Source organism: Thalassophryne amazonica, chromosome 7 (genome assembly GCF_902500255.1).
Source record: "Thalassophryne amazonica chromosome 7, fThaAma1.1, whole genome shotgun sequence".
In the NCBI taxonomy this organism is placed as follows: domain Eukaryota; kingdom Metazoa; phylum Chordata; class Actinopteri; order Batrachoidiformes; family Batrachoididae; genus Thalassophryne; species Thalassophryne amazonica.
In genome coordinates, this window is record NC_047109.1 from 100,605,655 (window position 1) to 100,622,189 (window position 16,535).

General features: G+C 39.9%; 1 protein-coding gene across 1 annotated transcript in view; it reads left to right on the forward strand.

The window, feature by feature from the left end:
- cdkal1 (CDK5 regulatory subunit associated protein 1-like 1) overlaps window positions 1–16,535 on the forward strand; it is a 564,681-nt gene that overhangs the window by 499,012 nt on the left and 49,134 nt on the right. Inside the window, exon 13 of the mRNA XM_034175248.1 lies at window positions 7,610–7,693. Coding sequence (XP_034031139.1) covers window positions 7,610–7,693 — 84 coding nt within the window. The remainder of the gene's footprint in view (window positions 1–7,609; window positions 7,694–16,535) is intronic.

The window sequence follows — 16,535 nt, forward strand, 5'->3', positions numbered from 1 at the left end:
TCTCACAGGACAAGCCCTAACATGCCCAGCTCTTGCACCATTCGGAAAATTCAGATGCTTTTGGTGGCTTTTCAGTCGTGTGACTATCCGAGAAATTGTGGACAAGCTGGACATGCCACAACATGTCCTGTGAGGCTTCATCACGGCGTTGCTTTTTGTTCTGTGCCCTGCGCCTCTGTCCCGATGCGCGAAGTCCGCCGCACATCTTTTCATGACAAAAAACTCCTGTAACAGTGGAATGTGCTGTTCATTTCCAAAGTAAATGCTTTGTTGATCCGGGACGTCGTCTGACTACCACAGAAATGGCAGAAGAGTTTGACATCAGCACTTTTTCGGCATGAAAAGATGTGCCGAGGACTTTGGGCGTCGGGACGGAGGCGCAGGGCACAGAACAAAAAGCAACGCTGTGATGAAGCCTCACAGGACATGTTGTGGCATGTCCAGCTCGTCCACAATTTCTCGGATAGTCACACGACTGAAAAGCCACCAAAAGCCGTCTGAATTTTCCGAATGGTGCAAGAGCTGGGCATGTTAGGGCTTGTCCTGTGAGACCAACACGGAGGTGCTTTCGTCCCGCGCCATGAGCGGCTCCGTGACGAATTTCTCTGCTCCTCTTTCCATTACAAAAACTCCTGTAACAGTGGAATGTGCCGAAAAAGTGCTATGTCCAGCTGTCTTGCCATTTCTCTGGTAGTCAGACGACGTCCCGGATCAACAAAGCGTTCACTTTGGAAATGATCTGGTCGTTTGAGCCTGTCGATCACTGCTCGGTGCGCGGCGCACTATCCGCCGCTGTGGGCCATCTTTAATCCAGTTGTAATTGTCCTTAATCTGTGTGATCCCCATAAAAGCATCCCTGAAAGCCATCTGAATTTAGCGAATGGTGTCCACCTGGCTGTCTCTCACAGTTTCTGGAAAAATTTGATGCAGCAAAGCTCCAAATTATTCAGACAGTCGATCAGCCAATTTCCTGACAATGAAAATCCAACGAGGGGGCTGGACCACTCCTCCCACAAGGCGTGCTCACAGGCGAATGACGCAACCGACAGGCGTGAAAAAACTCACGCATGCGCATGAAGGTTCAAGCTTGGCTGATGCAATCACACATGATTCAAATCCATATAGTTTTTGCAAAAAATAAAAAGGTCGGATAGTTTTCTAACAGACCTCGTATACATGAGCAGCAAATAATACACAGAAGATAAATGAAACAACACCAATAATAACCTGAGCATGGTAACCTGACATGACATGAAAAAAACAACACTGAAGTTCAAAGCACGGAGGAGGAAATGAGTCCAGATTAATGACAGATGGCCCGAAAGGGCCGGATCATGACAGTCATGAAGTTAAATGTCTCTTAAAATGAGCTTGTTTGCCTGTTTATTTAATTTCCCAAGCCTAGGTCTGGTGGCTACCAAGGTCATCACTACTTCTGTATAAATGGCAGCAGTAACCACACTGAAATGATCTGACTAGAAATAACATACAGATTTTTTTTGGTACATCTTAAAATCTGGACTGTTTCCCATTCAACTGAATAGGAAAGTGTGTTTAAACCTTTGACTGGTACGATATATGTAATGTTTCAGTTTTTCAGTAATTCCAAATCTTTACAATATCATGTATTTAGCAACACAACAAAAGTTGATTGTTGGAGCTGACTTGTTTTATTCCTGAAATAGTCATTTAAAAAAATGTACACTCTATTTTCAGGACTACAGATGAGAGCGATCAACAGATAAATTCTGTTGTCAAAGCTAGTTTTTTCCAACTTCGCCTTTTGGCTAAAATAAAGCACTTTCTCAGTAGACGTGATCTTGAGACGGCCATTCATGCTTTCATTAGCTCCAGACTTGATTATTGTAATGCACTTTATTCGGGCATTAATCAGTCGTCTCTTGCACGTCTCCAGTTGGTGCAGAATGCTGCTGCTCGTCTTTTGACAAACACTTTTAGACGTGAGCATATTACACCCCTCCTGTACTCACTCCACTGGCTTCCAGTTCATTTTAGAATTGATTTTAAAATTTTAGTGTTTGTTTTTAAAGCTATTTATGTCCTTGCACCTCCCTGCTTGTCTGATATTTTAACTTTGCGCACCTACAGTAGGACATTAAGGGCGTCTGGCCAGCTTTACTTAGATGTTCCAAGGTCAAGATATAAACGCTGGGGTGATCATGCTTTCGTGGTAGCTGGCCCGAGACTGTGGAATGAGCTACCTCTTGAGTTACGTACTATTCCTGACCTAGCACTTTTTAAATCTAAGTTAAAGACTTATTTAATTAAACTGGCTTTTAACACTTAGTGGGGAGGTGACATGTTCTGTTATTTTTATGTTCTTTTTTATGTGTTGTTTTAAAATTTTATTTTATATGTGTTTTATTTTTTGTAAATTTGTGTTTTTAATGTTAAGCACTTTGGACACCAGTCGGTGCTGTAAAGCGCTTTATAAATAAATGTTGATTGATTGATTGATTGATTGATAAACCTTTTAATTGATTATACATTTTTGTGATATTATACACTCAACAAAAATATAAACGCAACACTTTTGGTTTTGCTCCCATTTTGTATGAGATGAACTCAAAGATCTAGAACTATTTCCACATACACAATATCACCATTTCCCTCAAATATTGTTCACAAACCAGTCTAAATCTGTGATAGTGAGCACTTCTCCTTTGCTGAGATAATCCATCCCACCTCACAGGTGTGCCATATCAAGATGCTGATTAGACACCATGATTAGTGCACAGGTGTGCCTTAGACTGCCCACAATAAAAGGCCACTCTATTTCACTTCTATTCCACTTTATTGATGGCATTTTGAATGCACAGAGATACCGTGATGAGATCCTGAGGCCCATTGTTGTGCCATACATCCAAGAACATCACCTAATGTTGCAGCAGGATAATGCACAGCCCCATGTTGCAAGGATCTGTACACAATTCTTGGAAGCTGAAAATATCCCAGTTCTTGCATGGCCAGCATACTCACCGGACATGTCACCCATTGAGCATGTTTGGGATGCTCTGGACCGGCGTATACGACAGCGTGTACCAGTTCCTGCCAATATCCAGCAACTTTGCACAGCCATTGAAGAGGACTGGACCAACATTCCACAGGCCACAATTGACAACCTGATCAACTCTATGCGAAGGAGATGTGTTGCACTGCATGAGGCAAATGGTGGTCACACCAGATACTGACTGGTATCCCCCCCCAATAAAACAAAACTACACCTTTCAGAGTGGCCTTTTATTGTGGACAGTCTAAGGCACACCTGTGCACTAATCATGGTGTCTAATCAGCATCTTGATATGGCACACCTGTGAGGTGGGATGGATTATCTCAGCAAAGGAGAAGTACTCACTATCACAGATTTAGACTGGTTTGTGAACAATATTTGAGGGAAATGGTGATATTGTGTATGTGGAAAAAGTTTTAGATCTTTGATTTCATCTCATACAAAATGGGAGCAAAACCAAAAGTGTTGCATTTATATTTTTGTTGAGTGTAGTTAGCCTTTTTTTATTGTTGAATAATTTAGGCGGAAGTTGGTCAGAAACATCCACATGTGCACGTGTTCACTTTTGAACTTTAAAATCTACTAAAGTTATTCCACTCTGTGTCAGTAGACCCTCATGTCAAATTGAAAAATTACACAAAACAGTTAACTGGAGACCTCTAAAGAAACCTTGGAAGAGTAAAATAGAAGGAATACACAAGAACAGTTTGAGTCAGATTCACAAACCACAGCCAGGTTTGTGGATTCTTTTAATTAGTTTTTCAGAAATGTTTTGTGAGGAGTGAAAGTGGAATTTGTTTGTCCTTGGATGCTGGGGAGTCTGAATAAAGAGGGTTGGGTTTGTTTTTGTCAGATTTTGAAAGTAAAGTGAAGTGAATTAACCTTGTATGATCCCTAAACATAATTTGTGTCAAAGAAATAGGATCACAACATTGACTTGTGATTATCTTGATAAAAGACAGATTTGTCCCATCATGGAACTAAATTAATCTTATCACTTGGTATCACCATGTAGAACAAGCAAATTCTAATTAGTATGGGCTGTCAGATATAATAAACTACATGGTATGACTGCCTTTTCCCACAAAGAAATTACTTAAAATTTAAAGGTGTAGGTCTGTTTTAAAACCAATCTTAAAACCCACTTTTATTCACTGACTTTTAACACAATATGAGACTTGCTCTGTTCTAGTTGTTTTGCTTGTTTATTCTTGTTTTTATTCTTGTTGGGTTGTTTTGTTGTTTTTTATGACTTTCATGTACAGCACTTTGTTTCGGTTTGGTCGTTTGAAAGTGCTCTATAAATAAAGTTGAGTTGAGGTGTAGTCCCTTTTGAATTAAAAATAATAATAATTTCAGAATGAAGATGGCTCATATAATCATAAAAAGGATATTCGTCAGTGTCACTATAATTTGGTACCCTGGTATTCACATCAAGGATTCACAATCATATCACAGTCATATCAGTTTAGGATTTTGACACATGGGTGAAAATATAGTGACAGTGGGCCATGACATGCTTTTTGTGGTGATGTTGTAGATGATGTGGGGATTTTTTTTTTTTTTCAACCGTCGAACAGCAAGCTTTTGCCAGAGTTGCCAAGTGTAATGATACTAGACGACTTTCGGCTTCTTGTTTTAATTCACTTATTCTTTTATTTTTTGTAACATGGGTAGCAGGTTGTCCTTTGTGGCTTTTTTGGACGGCGGTGGGGGGGAGGGGGTTAAATATCTTGCTTGATAAGAAACTCTCACAAGCAATTTTGTTGTTTTTACATGCAGCATTAATATTTTTCCTTGTGCATTGATTGACATTGTTGTCCACAAGAACTGGTGGAGCAAACTTGCTATATGCCACGGAAATCTCTCTAAAATAAATATTTTACCACCAATAAAAACAGCAGTAATGTGTACCACGTGATATACCACAGAAATAAACACACTTTAGAACTAGATTTCAGCAGAAAGTAAATTTGGTCAATTTTGTGGAAAAAAAAGGGGACTACACCATTAAAATTATTGTTTGAAGTCATGCTGCCAAAGAATCACACCCAGTTAAAGAGTCATCTTTGCATTATAAATTTGACTTCTGTAATGTAAATGTACTGACTAAAACAAAAAAGAGAAGTGATAATAAAAACAGTAGTCATAATAATTATAAACAACCTTGCAAAATGCTTTTGTACCCAAAAAATGTTGCAGCCTTATTCCAAAATGTAGTAAATTATTATTTTTTTGCCTCAGAATTCTATTCACAACACCCATAATGACAACATGAAAAAAGTTTTTTGATTTTTTTTTTTCTTTTCAAATTTATTAAAAATAAAAACTAAGAAATCAGGTGTACATATGTATTCACAACCTTTGCTCAGTACTTTGCTGATGCACCTTTGGCAGCAATTGCAGCTTCTAGTCTTCTTGAGTATGATGCCATAAGCTTGGTGCACCTATCTTTTTGCAGCACCTCTCAAGCTCCATCAAGTTGGATGGGGAGCATTGCTGCACAGCCATTTTCAGATCTCTCCAAAGATGTTCAATCAGATTCAGGTCTGGGCTCTGGCTGGACCACTCAAAGACATTCACAGAGTTGTCCTGGAACCTCTCCTTTAATATCTTGGCTGTGTGTTTAGGGTCATTTTCCTGCTGAAAGATGAACCATCACCCCAGTCTGAGGTCAGGAATGCTCTGGAGCAGGTTTTCATCCAGGATGTTTCTGTACATTGCTGCATGCATCTTTCCCTCAATCCTGACTAGTCTCCCAGTTCCTGCCGCTGAAAAACATGCCCACAGCATGATGCTGCCACCACCATGCTTCACTGTAGGGATGGTGCCTGGTTTCCTCTAAATATAACACCTGGCATTCACACCAAAGAGTTCAATCTTTGTCTCATTAGACCAGAGAATTTTGTTTCTCGTGGTCTGAGAGTCCTTCAGGTGTTTTTTGGCAAACTCCAGGTGGGCTGTCATGTGCCATTTTGTAAGGAGTGGCTTCCATCTGTCCATTCTACCAAACAGGCATGAGTGGTGGATTGCTCCAGAGATGTTGTCCTTCTGGATGGTTCTTCTCTCTCCACAGAGGAATGCTGAAGCTCTGACAGAGTAACCATTGGGTTCTTGATCACCTCTCTGACTAAGGCCCTTCTCTCCTGATTGCTCAGTTTAGACGGGCGGCCAACTCAAGAAAGAGTCCAGGTGGATTCTTCCATTTATGGATGATGGAGGCCACTGTGCTCATTGGGACCTTCAACGCAGCAGAAATGTTTCTATACCCTTTCCCAGATGTGTCTCAGAGATCTACAGACAATTCCTTTGACTTCATATTTGGTTTGTGCTCTGACATGCACTGTCAACTAGGGATGTGAATCGTACAACAACTCACGATTCAATTCCGATTCTTGGGGTGACGATTCAATTCAGAATCGATTTTTGATTCAAAGAGCTCTGAGAAATAGTTATATTACTTATTGTTTAAGAAAATGCAGCGTTACAAGGTTAATCAAGTGATTCTAGATGTAAATTTACTTATCTGCTTTGCCTGTTCGGAGTTGACTGGCAATTTAGCGAAGCACTGTAGTCGGCAGAGACCGCTGCTCCGCACCTTTTAGCTCCGGGTGATGACGTAGCATGTGGGCTTGTGGATTTGAAGTGTTTGTGAAGTACTTGACTTTCATTTTGCAGATTTTGCACTTCCGTCTTACGCAGCAAATAATAAAATCCAAAATGCGCCCAAACATTTGCCTTCAGCAAAGACGGTGCTGGCTGAATTAGTTAGTTAGTTGCCTGACAAACAGTAGACACAGAGAGTAAGCAAGAAAATGTTTAATAAAATGCTTTTTAAAAATCGATTCTTGGACATTTTGGATCGATTCAGAATCGTAATAAATAAGAATTGTGATTCAGATGTGAATCGATTTTTTTCCGACACCCCTACTGTCAACTGTTGGACCTTATATGTTGACAGGTGTGTGTGTGTCTTTCCAAATCATGTCCAATCAACTGAATTTATCCCATGTGGACTCCAGTTAAGCTGTAGAAACATCTCAATTATGATCAGTGGAAACAGGATGAACCTGAGCTCAATTTTGAGCGTTATGGCAAAGGCTGTGAATACTTATGTACACTTAATTTCTTGTTTTTTTGTTTTGTTTTTTGTTTTTGTTTTTTTAATAAATTTGCAAAAATCTCAATAAAAAACTTTTTCACAATGTGTGTATAAGACTATATAAGACTAAAAATGTGGAAAAAGTGAAGCACTGTGAATACTTTCTGGATGCACGGTACACAGCAATATAATTTATTATGATGAAGACATTTAAATACGTGAGAAGTAAATAATAGTTAAATAATAGTTCAAGGTTATAGAGTTGGTTGATTTTGATTAATAATAACCAACTAACTCTCCATGATGTGCTGCGCGTCATTTATTTTGAGCACACAGACATCATGAGCATCAGTTATGTGCATGCCTGATGATGATGATAACAATATGAGGGGAGATGAAGGGATAACTGACTCTAAACTGGTTGTGTTCCTGTTTGATGTTTGTTCTAATCCACATCTGTCTCTCTGTCTCTTTAGATTGGAGAGAGGCAACATGTCTTGGTGACAGAAGATTCATTTGATGCCCAATACTATGTGGCTCACAACAAGTATTATGAACAGGTAAGTCATTTGCTTATATGCTTGTATTAATGGACGCGTATAATTAATGTATTAATGCAAGCATGCAAGTGCTTTCTTTCTAAAGTTGTTAATTTTACGGGTGTATTTGTTGGTGTTTTCATACCTGCTTCATTTTTCTCACTTACCCCATTGCAGTGAGTAAATGAAAGAGCCCTCATTTGCCCTCAAAGATCATAACACCCCATCTTCTAATGTTAACACATTTTGAAATGTCCTCGATCTACCTATTCATCCAGCTCTTCTACAAAATGTAATGTACCTTTTCATCTGGGCCATATTCTTCTCACTTGGTAAAGATTTTGAGTAAATTCTGATAAGCCAACAACAACAACAAAGTAAAACAGAAGCAGTGAAAGCACAGCCTTGGTAGAGAAGAAAATTAATAACCACAAGAGCTTACGTGCATTATCACTGAGGAGAGTCAAGCATCCGTTTTACGCTGAAGTTTCAGTGCTAAGATAAGAGTGCTACCTAAATGGAATTTATGACCTCGGTTTGCCTCTGTGCTTGAATGATTTGTCTGATCCACTTGAAGACTTTAAGAAAACAATAAAGATGCAACTGTTTTGCAAGCATCTTTAAATGGCACACTTGTGCACATAACACACAGTCACACAAACATGTTTTATGCACTGTAACTAGCTTTGCTTACTAGAGTAAAACTAGAGTTTTGTTTCCTGTAAATTCATTATTTATATGAAACACGCAGCAATGGGCAAAAGCCTTGTGGGAGCCTAGAATGTTGATAAAAAAATTTAGTGTGATTTGTTGTGTGTGTGTGTGTGTGTGTGTGTGTGTGTGTGTGTGTGTGTGTGTGTGTGTGTGTGTGTGTGTGTGTGTGTGTGTGTGTGTGTGTGTGTGTGTTTTAAAATCAGTGGATCAACAGATATTATCATTTGAAATGTCTGAGCAATCCTATAAAACAAACAAACAAAAAAACCTAGCAGCGGGTTGTGGAATGCCACACCTGATGAATAAGTTCGCCTGAGGAGCCCTGGCAACGCTTTGCCATATTGCAAATGGCACAGTGCATCAGGAGGCAGAGGATTAGAGGAAAAGGAAAAAGTAAATTCCTTCAGTTTTTCACTCTGGTTTGCCACAGCAGATCCCAGGTGGATCTGCATCAGTGGCAGCTGCTGGTCTCTCAAAGAGGAGAAGCTCTATTGTTGGCTTACATCATAAAATTTGTCAATTTATTTATATGTAAATTCAGATATGTAAAACGGTCATAAGAGTCCCTAATTTTACAAGCATTTCACAGTTTGTATCTCTGTTACATACAGTATTTTATGATGGCACAATTACCAAGTGGTTAGTGCGCTTGGTTTCAGTGTGGAAGGCTCCCAGCTCAAACCCCTACCCTAGTTGCGTCAGAAAGGGTATCCGACATAAAACTTGTGCCAGAATCAACATGCAGATCCACCTTGGATCTGCTGTGGTGACCCCGAGTGAAAACAAGGAAGCGACTTACTTTTACAAGTATATTATTGTTTTTAAACAAAAATTTCAAGAACGTGTTCTAATGCGTTGGTAGTCAGTCTTGTCCCTGGTGTCCTTAGACAGCTCTTTGGTCTTGGCTATGGTGGACAGGTTAGAGTGTGATTGATTGAGTGTGTGAACAGGTGTCTTTTATACAGGTAACAAGTTCAAACAGGTGCAATACATGTAAAGAGTGCAGAATAAGAGGGCTTCTTAAAGTAAAATTAACAGGTCTGTGTGAGCCAGAATTCTTGCTGGTTGGTAGGGGTTCAAATACTTATTTGCAGCAATAACATACAAATACATGATTAAAAAGTCATACATTGTGATTTCCTGATTTCTTTTTTAGATTATGTCTCTCACTGTGGACATGCACCTAAGATGAAAATTTCAGACCCCTCCATGATTTCTAAGTGGGAGAACTTGCAAAATTGCAGGGTGTTCAAATACTTTTTTCCTCACTGTATATATATATATATAACCCTGTCACACATAGCCAGAATCACGCAGAATGGCATCAGAATGACGAATGGGCGCACATCCGAAAAGTGTCAGATTTCAGTTACAAAACATTCTGGCAGCCATCTGTGTTTAATCAAAAATTTCAAGAACGTGTTCTAATGCGTTTGTAGTCATTGAAATAATGACAAACTGTACATATCTGACCATTTAATTTTTGGACATTTTAGCAGTCTTAGAGAAACCCCCTTTGATCTGCATGTTTATTTGTCACAAGTTTTATTCCAGATGGCCTTCCTTATGCAATTCCGCATTACATGGACGGTGGGCATGGGTGGTCTTGAACTGGGAACCTTCTGCTCTGGCAACAAGCGCACTCACTGGTTGGCCACCACACTTGTCCCAATTGAAGAAAAAGAAAGAAACATTTTTAAGCATCTGCTTAGGCACAACACACCACTTTTTGAATGACAGCTGGAAAGTTGGACATTTCCAAGGAACATTTGGAGCAATACGTCAAGGCCCAATACAGTGAGACTACCTGTAGCGCTGTCCTAGTCTCATCTCCACCTCTGCATCCCTTTGTGATGTCAGCACCAAGCCCTGTGCCCCAAATGGGCTTCTGTAGCTCTTCAAATCCTGCCTAGGTTTTGTAAATATTTTGTGGAATCTCATGGAATGTGCTTGGAAGAGCTGCAAGGTTCCAACAGTGTGGCAGCAATCCAGTGGCATCTAAAAGTGTAGGTGACACCAAAAAATGTGCACAAATAATCACTAAAAGTGAAGAAATGTTGACATTTTAAAAATCCTGAACAATAAAAGTCAATAAGTGCGCAAGTGAAGGATAAACAACAGCTGTTTCAAACCTGCGCTCTATTTCAGCCCTCAGCTGCTGTGATATTGTTGCTACTGTCATAACCAGAACGGCACCTGCTAATTCAAGCCCAAATCATTTGTAAACACAGCGGAGGTCGAGCTGTTTTTTTTTTCTAGTGTGGAGCGTTTTTTTAAAGTCCAGTCTGAAGGTTTTTCTGAAGCAGCTGTAGGGACACAGCCTTATGGTTTGGAGTCTTATTTAGACCACAGTGAGGGAGAAGAAACCTTGGAGGAAAACCTTCAGTCTGACAACATTGATGGTATTTATTGGCAGAGTTCAGAACACAGAATAATGATTATAAAATAAATAAATATTGCAGGAGATTTTTTTTTTTTTTTAAAGTTTGTTTTGCTGTCCTTGACATCAGAAAAATGTGATGAGGAAGTTTGGATTTTTTATTTAGATTTTTTTTTCTTAGAAAAAGGTACATTTCAAATCTGAAAAATGACATGAGTGTAAATATCAGTTATTTTTAAATAAATATTGTTTCCTTCTTGAATACAGTTAGTACGTCAGTAGCGTAACACTTTATTATTAAATATTAAAACCATTCACACAAGGAGTAAATAACATAGTCTTACCTGTCTGTTTCCGTGAGATCGTCTTTAAACTTATCCACCTTTACAAAACAACATCTGAAAATAATTTAATTCCTTCTGTCTTGGCTTGAGAACAGTCCATTTGTTGCATGGGAGGTTGGTCCCAGGTTGCAGCGCCAGCTGTAATCCGTTATTGCGGCTGATGGATCGAGTCTTTGCTCTTAACAAGCTGCTTTGAGCTGCAAGTTAAGACTCCCAGAGTTCCTCATCTCCTCATAACATCTCGCGTGATGAAATTATGCTATCATCCACAAATCAGTAAAACAGTAAAATCTGAAAATACTTAGTTTTGCCTCCGTGTTGAGTGGAGAAGCCACAGACACCGTGCACGTACGCGCTTGTCAATATAAGTGTTTCCACCTGCCAATCAAAAGATTCTGTTGGCAAGAATAACCGTTCTCACACTGAAAACACAGTGCAGCTCCGACCCGAACCACCCGGTGGAAACAGGGCTGTTAATATCAATCAATCAATCAATCAACTTTTTTCTTATATAGCGCCAAATCACAACAAACAGTTGCCCCAAGGCGCTCCATATTGTAAGGCAAGGCCATACAATAATTATGAAAAACCCCAACGGTCAAAACGACCCCCTATGAGCAAGCACTTGGCCACAGTGGGAAGGAAAAACTCCCTTTTAACAGGAAGAAACCTCCAGCAGAACCAGGCTCAGGGAGGGGCAGTCTTCTGCTGAGACTGGTTGGGGCTGAGGGAAAAAAAAAACAGGAAAAAGACATGCCGTGAAGGGGGGCAGAGATCGATCACTAATGATTAAATGCAGAGTGATGCATACGGAGCAAAAAGAGAAAGAAACAGTGCGTCATGGGAACCCCCCCACAATCTACGTCTAAAGCAGCATAACCAAGGGATGGTCCAAGGTCACCCGATCCAGCCCTAACTATAAGCCTTAGCGAAAAGGAAAGTTTTAAGCCTAATCTTAAAAGTAGAGAGGGTATCTGTCTCCCTGATCTGAATTGGGAGCTGGTTCCACAGGAGAGGAGCCTGAAAGCTGAAGGCTCTGCCTCCCATTCTACTCTTACAAACCCTAGGAACTACAAGTAAGCCCGCAGTCTGAGAGCGAAGCGCTCTAATGGGGTAATATGGTACTACGAGGTCCCTAAGATAAGATGGGACCTGATTATTCAAAACCTTATAAGTAAGAAGAAGAATTTTAAATTCTATTCTAGAATTAACAGGAAGCCAATGAAGAGAGGCCAACACGGGTGAGATATGCTCTCTCCTGCTAGTCCCCGTCAGTACTCTAGCTGCAGCATTCTGAACCAACTGAAGGCTTTTTAGGGAACTTTTAGGACAACCTGATAATAATGAATTACAATAGTCCAGCCTAGAGGAAATAAGTGCATGAATTAGTTTTTCAGCATCACTCTGAGACAAGACCTTTCTGATTTTAGAGATATTGCGTAAATGCAAAAAGGCAGTCCTACATATTTGTTTAATATGCGCTTTGAATGACATATCCTGATCAAAAATGACTCCAAGATTTCTCACAGTATTACTAGAGATCAGGGAAATGCCATCCAGAGTAACGATCTGGTTAGACACCATGCTTCTAAGATTTGTGGGGCCAAGTACAATAACTTCAGTTTTATCTGAGTTTAAAAGCAGGAAATTAGAGGTCATCCATGTCTTTATGTCTGTAAGACAATCCTGCAGTTTAGCTAATTGGTGTGTATCCTCTGGCTTCATGGATAGATAAAGCTGGGTATCATCTGCGTAACAATGAAAATTTAAGCAATACCGTCTAATAATACTGCCTAAGGGAAGCATGTATAAAGTGAATAAAATTGGTCCTAGCACAGAACCTTGTGGAACTCCATAATTAACTTTAGTCTGTGAAGAAGATTCCCCATTTACATGAACAAACTGTAATCTATTAGACAAATATGATTCAAACCACCGCAGCGCAGTGCCTTTAATACCTATGACATGCTCTAATCTCTGTAATAAAATTTTATGGTCAACAGTATCAAAAGCAGCACTGAGGTCCAACAGAACAAGCACAGAGATAAGTCCACTGTCCGAAGCCATAAGAAGATCATTTGTAACCTTCACTAATGCTGTTTCTGTACTATGATGAATTCTAAAACCTGACTGAAACTCTTCAAATAGACCATTCCTCTGCAGGTGATCAGTTAGCTGTTTTACAACTACCCTCTCAAGAATCTTTGAGAGAAAAGGAAGGTTGGAGATTGGCCTATAATTACCTAAGATAGCTAATTAGCCTGTAAAAATCAATAAATTAATCCATAGATTAATGGAGCCACTAAGAAAATGGTTCTTGTTCTAATGTCAGTTTCTCCTTCTCCAATTTTGTCACTGGGCCGGAGGTTCCTGGTTTTTAGTGGCGCACAGTTCAAAATCCAAAACCAAAAGTGTTGCGTTTATATTTTTGTTGAGTGTGTATATATATATATATATATATATATATATATATATATATATATATATATATATATATATATATATATACAGTGAGGAAAATAAGTATTTGAACACCCTGCGATTTTGCAAGTTCTCCCACTTAGAAATCATGGAGGGGTCTGAAATTTTCATCTTAGGTGCATGTCCACTGTGAGAGACATAATCTAAAAAAAAATCCGGAAATCACAATGTATGATTTTTTTTAAATAATTTATTTGTATGTTACTGCTGCAAATAAGTATTTGAACACCTGTGAAAATCAATGTTAATATTTGGTACAGTAGCCTTTGTTTGCAATTACAGAGGTCAAACGTTTCCTGTAGTTTTTCACCAGGTTTGCACACGCTGCAGCAGGGATTTTGGTCCACTCCTCCATACAGATCTTCTCTAGATCTTTCAGGTTTGGAGTTTCAGCTCCCTCCAAAGATTTTCTATTTTCTATTGAGTTCAGGTCTGGAGACTGGCCAGGCCACTCCAGGACCTTGAAATGCTTCTTACGGAGCCCCTCCTTAGTTGCCCTGGCTGTGTGTCTGGGGTCATTGTCATGCTGGAAGACCCACAAACAAAATCTTACAATATATGGCCCCATCTATCCTCCCTTCAATACGGTGTAGTCGTCCTGTCCCCTTTGCAAAAGAGCACCCGCAGAGTATGATGTTTCCATCCCCATGCTTCACGGTTGGGATGGTTTTCTTGGGGTTGTTCTCATCCTCTAAACATGGTAAGTGGAGTTGATTCCAAAAAGCTCTATTCTGGTCTCATCTGACCACATGGCCTTCTCCCATGCCTCCTCTGGATCATCCAGATGGTCACTGGTGAACTTCAAACGGGCCTGGACGTGCTGGCTTGAGCAGGGGGACCTTGCTGCCCTGCATGGTTTTAAACCATGACAGCATCATGTGTTACTAATGTAATCCTTGTGACTGTGGTCTCAGCTCTCTTCAGGTCATTGGCCAGGTCCTCCTGTGTAGTTCTGAGCTTTCTCAGAATCATCCTTACCCCACAAAGTGAAATCTTGCATGGAATCCCAGACCGCGGGAGATTGACAGTCATCTTGTGTTTCTTCCACTTTCTAATAAATAATCATAACAGTTGTTGTCTTCTACCAAGCTGCTTGCCTGTTGTCCTGTAGTCCATCCCAGCCTTGTGCAGGTCTACAGTTTTGTCCCTGGTGTCCTTAGACAGCTCTTTGGTCTTGGCTATGGTGGACAGGTTGGAGTGTGATTGATTGAGTGTGTGAACAGGTGTCTTTTATACAGGTAACAAGTTCAGACAGGTGCAATACATGTAAAGAGTGCAGAATAAGAGGGCTTCTTAAAGTAAAATTAACAGGTCTGTGAGAGCCAGAATTCTTGCTGGTTGGTAGGGGTTCAAATACTTATTTGCAGCGATAACATACAAATAAATGATTAAAAAAAATCATACATTGTAATTTCCGGATTTCTTTTTTAGATTATGTCTCTCACTGTGGACATGCACCTAAGATGAAAATTTCAGACCCCTCCATGATTTCTAAGTGGGAGAACTTGCAAAATTGCAGGGTGTTCAAATACTTTTTTCTTCACTGTGTATATATATATATATATATATATATATATATATATATATATATATATATATATATAATAACCCTGTCACACATAGCCAGAATCATGCAGAATGGCATCAGAATGACGAATGGGCGCACATCCGAAAAGTGTCAGATTTCAGTTACAAAACATTCTGGCAGCCATCTGTGGAAATCCACGCCGTTGGTCAAAATCGGCTGTGGCCCCAAGTGTGATGCACATGTTCAAAACCCTCTGGGCATCGTCGAGATGGGACACCTATCCCACGGCGGTCCATGTGCAATCTGAGGACCATCTGACCGCAATTTACATATTCCGATGGCGGAATCCGAAATGATTTGAGCACATACGAGGGAACCTCGAAAAGGATCTGTCACAAAAGCCTGCCTGTATGCCCTGCCACGTATAACAATGTCCACCCCCCCATGATAATGATAACAATTATGAATAATTTTCATGTACAGTGAATGTACATCAAACCCAAAGCACCGTGTACTACTGTGCGCACGCTGCTGCAAATCTGAACAGGCTGTTATATCCACAATAGACCTTACAGTACAGATAATATTCCTCCCCATGGGTGACATAAATAATGTGAATATTGTCTCCATCATAACTGTATATAACACGGGGAGCTGCACCTCTCCGTGGTGCGCAGTAATGCGTCATTGCACGCTTTCAGGGTCAGAGCTGCACGGATCTCACTCATGTAATGTATAATCACCTTCTAACTCTGTAGGAGATATGACATGGAAAAGTTGTGCCAGGCCATTACAGCATTAACTATAAGCACTCGGAGAGCGCAAACCTCCTCCAAGGCCATAGGGTCACTGACGTCACATGAAATACCCTTTAACAAAGAGACTTATTCCACGTCGTTTCACGCATCTACCGTCATGTTTCAGATTCAGTGGTTAACCCTCTGGGGTCAGAGGGCATTTTTTGGAAAGTTCACTAGCCTGGCATAAATGTATTATTATTGCTGTTAACAGCTCTCCCTGCATCCCACAATCAAGTTTTATGTCTCTTTTTCTTCAGGACAACCTGTACTTTCAAAATATATATGCTGTAGTTGTGTTTTATAAGTGTAATAAAGGTTTACAATCAGAAATAAGAAAGGAAAAAGTAAAGCAGCAATAATTTTCCACACAGATTTATTCAAAACACACAGCAAACTATAATAAACTAGTAACACATCGCTCCTAAAAACAATCTCTGGTGTGTCACGTGAGGTGAATCTGCTCTACAATTGGATTTTGGAAAGCCATGTGACGGTGAACCAATTCCGATTGGACACTCACATTGCTCACGTCATCACACAGCTTCTATGAGAAGTACAAAGAGTCTGTGGAGTTAACTTTTCAGTAAAAAGAAGTAAGTTTCTGTCTCATATTATT